The sequence below is a fragment of the Trachemys scripta genome, chromosome 24, assembly GCF_013100865.1.
Source record: "Trachemys scripta elegans isolate TJP31775 chromosome 24, CAS_Tse_1.0, whole genome shotgun sequence".
In the NCBI taxonomy this organism is placed as follows: Eukaryota; Metazoa; Chordata; order Testudines; family Emydidae; genus Trachemys; species Trachemys scripta.
This window is the reverse complement of record NC_048321.1, coordinates 13,324,349-13,326,603: the sequence shown is the minus strand read 5'-3', so window position 1 is coordinate 13,326,603 and position 2,255 is coordinate 13,324,349. Positions and strand designations below refer to the sequence as shown.

At 48.4% G+C, this 2,255-nt stretch overlaps 1 protein-coding gene across 1 annotated transcript; it reads left to right on the top strand.

The window, feature by feature from the left end:
- Positions 1–592: 592 nt before the first annotated feature.
- Positions 593–1,889, top strand: LOC117869674 (interferon-inducible GTPase 5-like). The gene has a single exon (XM_034756709.1). The coding sequence runs from the start codon at positions 635–637 to the stop codon at positions 1,865–1,867; it is 1,233 nt and encodes a 410-aa protein (XP_034612600.1). The 5' UTR covers positions 593–634; the 3' UTR covers positions 1,868–1,889.
- Positions 1,890–2,255: the final 366 nt, after the last annotated feature.

Below are 2,255 nucleotides of genomic sequence, written 5' to 3'. Positions count from 1 at the left end.
GTGGCTCGCCAGGGTAAGCACCCTAGCGGGCCGGGCCAGTTTATTTACCTGCTGACGTGGCAGGTTCTGCCGATCGCGGCCCCCACTCGCCGCGGTTCGCCGTCTTGGGCCAATGGGGGCGGCAGAAAGCAGCACGGGCCGAGGGATGTGTTGGCCGTGGCTTCCCGCCGCCCCCATTGGCCCGGGACGGCGAACCGCAGCCAGTGGGGGCCACGATCGGCCGAACCTGCCGCGTCAACAGGTAAATAAACTGGCCCGGCCCGCTAGGGTGCTTACCCTGGTGAGCCGCGTGCCGAACGTCGCCGACCCCTGAAGTAGAGGATGTGCATACTTATCTTGTATGTAATTATGCCTAGCTTTTGTGTAATACTTTTTCATCAGTAGCTCTAAAGTGCTTACCATTAGCGCCCTCATACAGATAGAGAAACTGAGGCACATGGCAGTGACTTGCACACCATTGGCAGAGGTGGGAATAGAACACAGGTCCACTGAGTCCCAGTCTAGTGTTTTATCCACTAGCACTAGGTAACATTTTTTTGTTGTTTTTACTCCTTTCAGATTAAAATTCCTAGATGACTTTGTTCTGTGGGAGGAAAAAGACTATGTGTAATTTTTGTTTTTTCTCCAAAGGAAAATGGAAGAACTAAAATTTATCCCTGGAAACAAATTTGCAAAGGACAGAAATATACTTCCTGGTGTGTCTGAGAAGGAAACTGAAGATATCAAGGCTGCTCTCGAAGCAGGAGACCTCTCAGGAGCAGCTTATGTGGCCCATAAGTCTGACGAGTTGCTTAAAAAAACTGAGATCAACATTGCGATCACAGGGGAGTCAGGAGCTGGGAAATCATCCTTCCTCAACGCCCTCCGGAGCCTGGGAGATGAAGACAAAGAATCTGCTGAGACTGGAGTGGTAGAGACGACCAAAGAACCAGAGCCGTACAAGCATTTTAAGTACCCCAGTGTGATCTTCTGGGACCTGCCAGGGATCGGAACCCCAGATTTTAAGCCAGACACGTACCTGGAGCAGGTGAAATTTGATCGCTATGATTTCTTCATCATCATCGCTTCGGAACGGTTCAGAGCAAACCACGCCAGACTGGCCCAGGAGATCCGGAGGATGGAGAAGAAGTTTTACTTTGTGCGCTCCAAGGTGGACTTTGACTTGTATAATGAGAAAAGAAAACAAAACTTTGATGAGGAGAAAACCCTGGAGAAAATCAGAAATGACTGCATCACGCACCTGTCCAAGGAAGGGATAAGCTCCCCAAAGGTTTTCCTTGTGTCGAGCAGGGAATTTCAGAAATATGATTCTCCCAAACTGCAGAAAAAGTTGCTGAAGGAACTGGAAAGTCACAAGAAACACATTTTTCTCCTGGCCCTACCTAACCTTTCCAAACCAATCTTGGAAAAGAAGAAAAAGGCTTTGCAGAGGCAGATCTGGAAACAAGCCCTGAAGTCGTGCGCCATCGCAGCTGTTCCTCTCCCGGCTCTCTCGGTGAAGTGCGACATTGGCATCCTGGTGGATAACATGAGACAGTATTGTGAGAGCTTTGGGCTGGATGACATTTCCCTCCATGCACTCGCTAGCCAGGTTCGGAAGCCTGTCGCTGAGCTGAAGGACGTGATCAAGTCGCCATTGGCCAAAGATATCTCAAAAGAAACTGCTAAGGAGCAGCTGACTAAGGCTACAGGAAAGGGTCTAATTTTAGCTAAACATTTTATCAGCATGATACCGGTGGCTGGGACCATATTTGCTGCAGAGAGGTCTTTCACAGTAACATACAGAATGCTGAACAGCTTTTTGGATGACGTCGCTGAAGACGCCCAAAGAGTCCTTATTAAGGCCTTGGAGAGAGAAAACAAATGAATAACGGCAACAGTAAACTGGATACACACCTCTGGCAGATGGAGATTGGAGCCAACCAGGGGACAATGGCAGATTCTTCTGTACTCCAATCTAATGCAACAAAAGAAAAAATACTGAAAAAGATATTCAGAGTTTGGGCTTTAAAAAACAAAGATGTAAAATATACTTTAACTTCCTCTGTGTAAATCAGTGGAGATTCCTGAGTCCAATGGAGCGACTGACCCCAGCTGCGGATGTGGCCTATTGCATGTGGTGCAAACCGGTGCAGAGTCTGACCGTGACAAGCCAGCAGAGCTGTAATCACAGTGCAAAACGTGATCAGAAAATAGTGAACCCGGAACCAGCTCCTTCCAGCTTTTGTTCTTTCCCTGAGTCCTTTTCCCTTCGC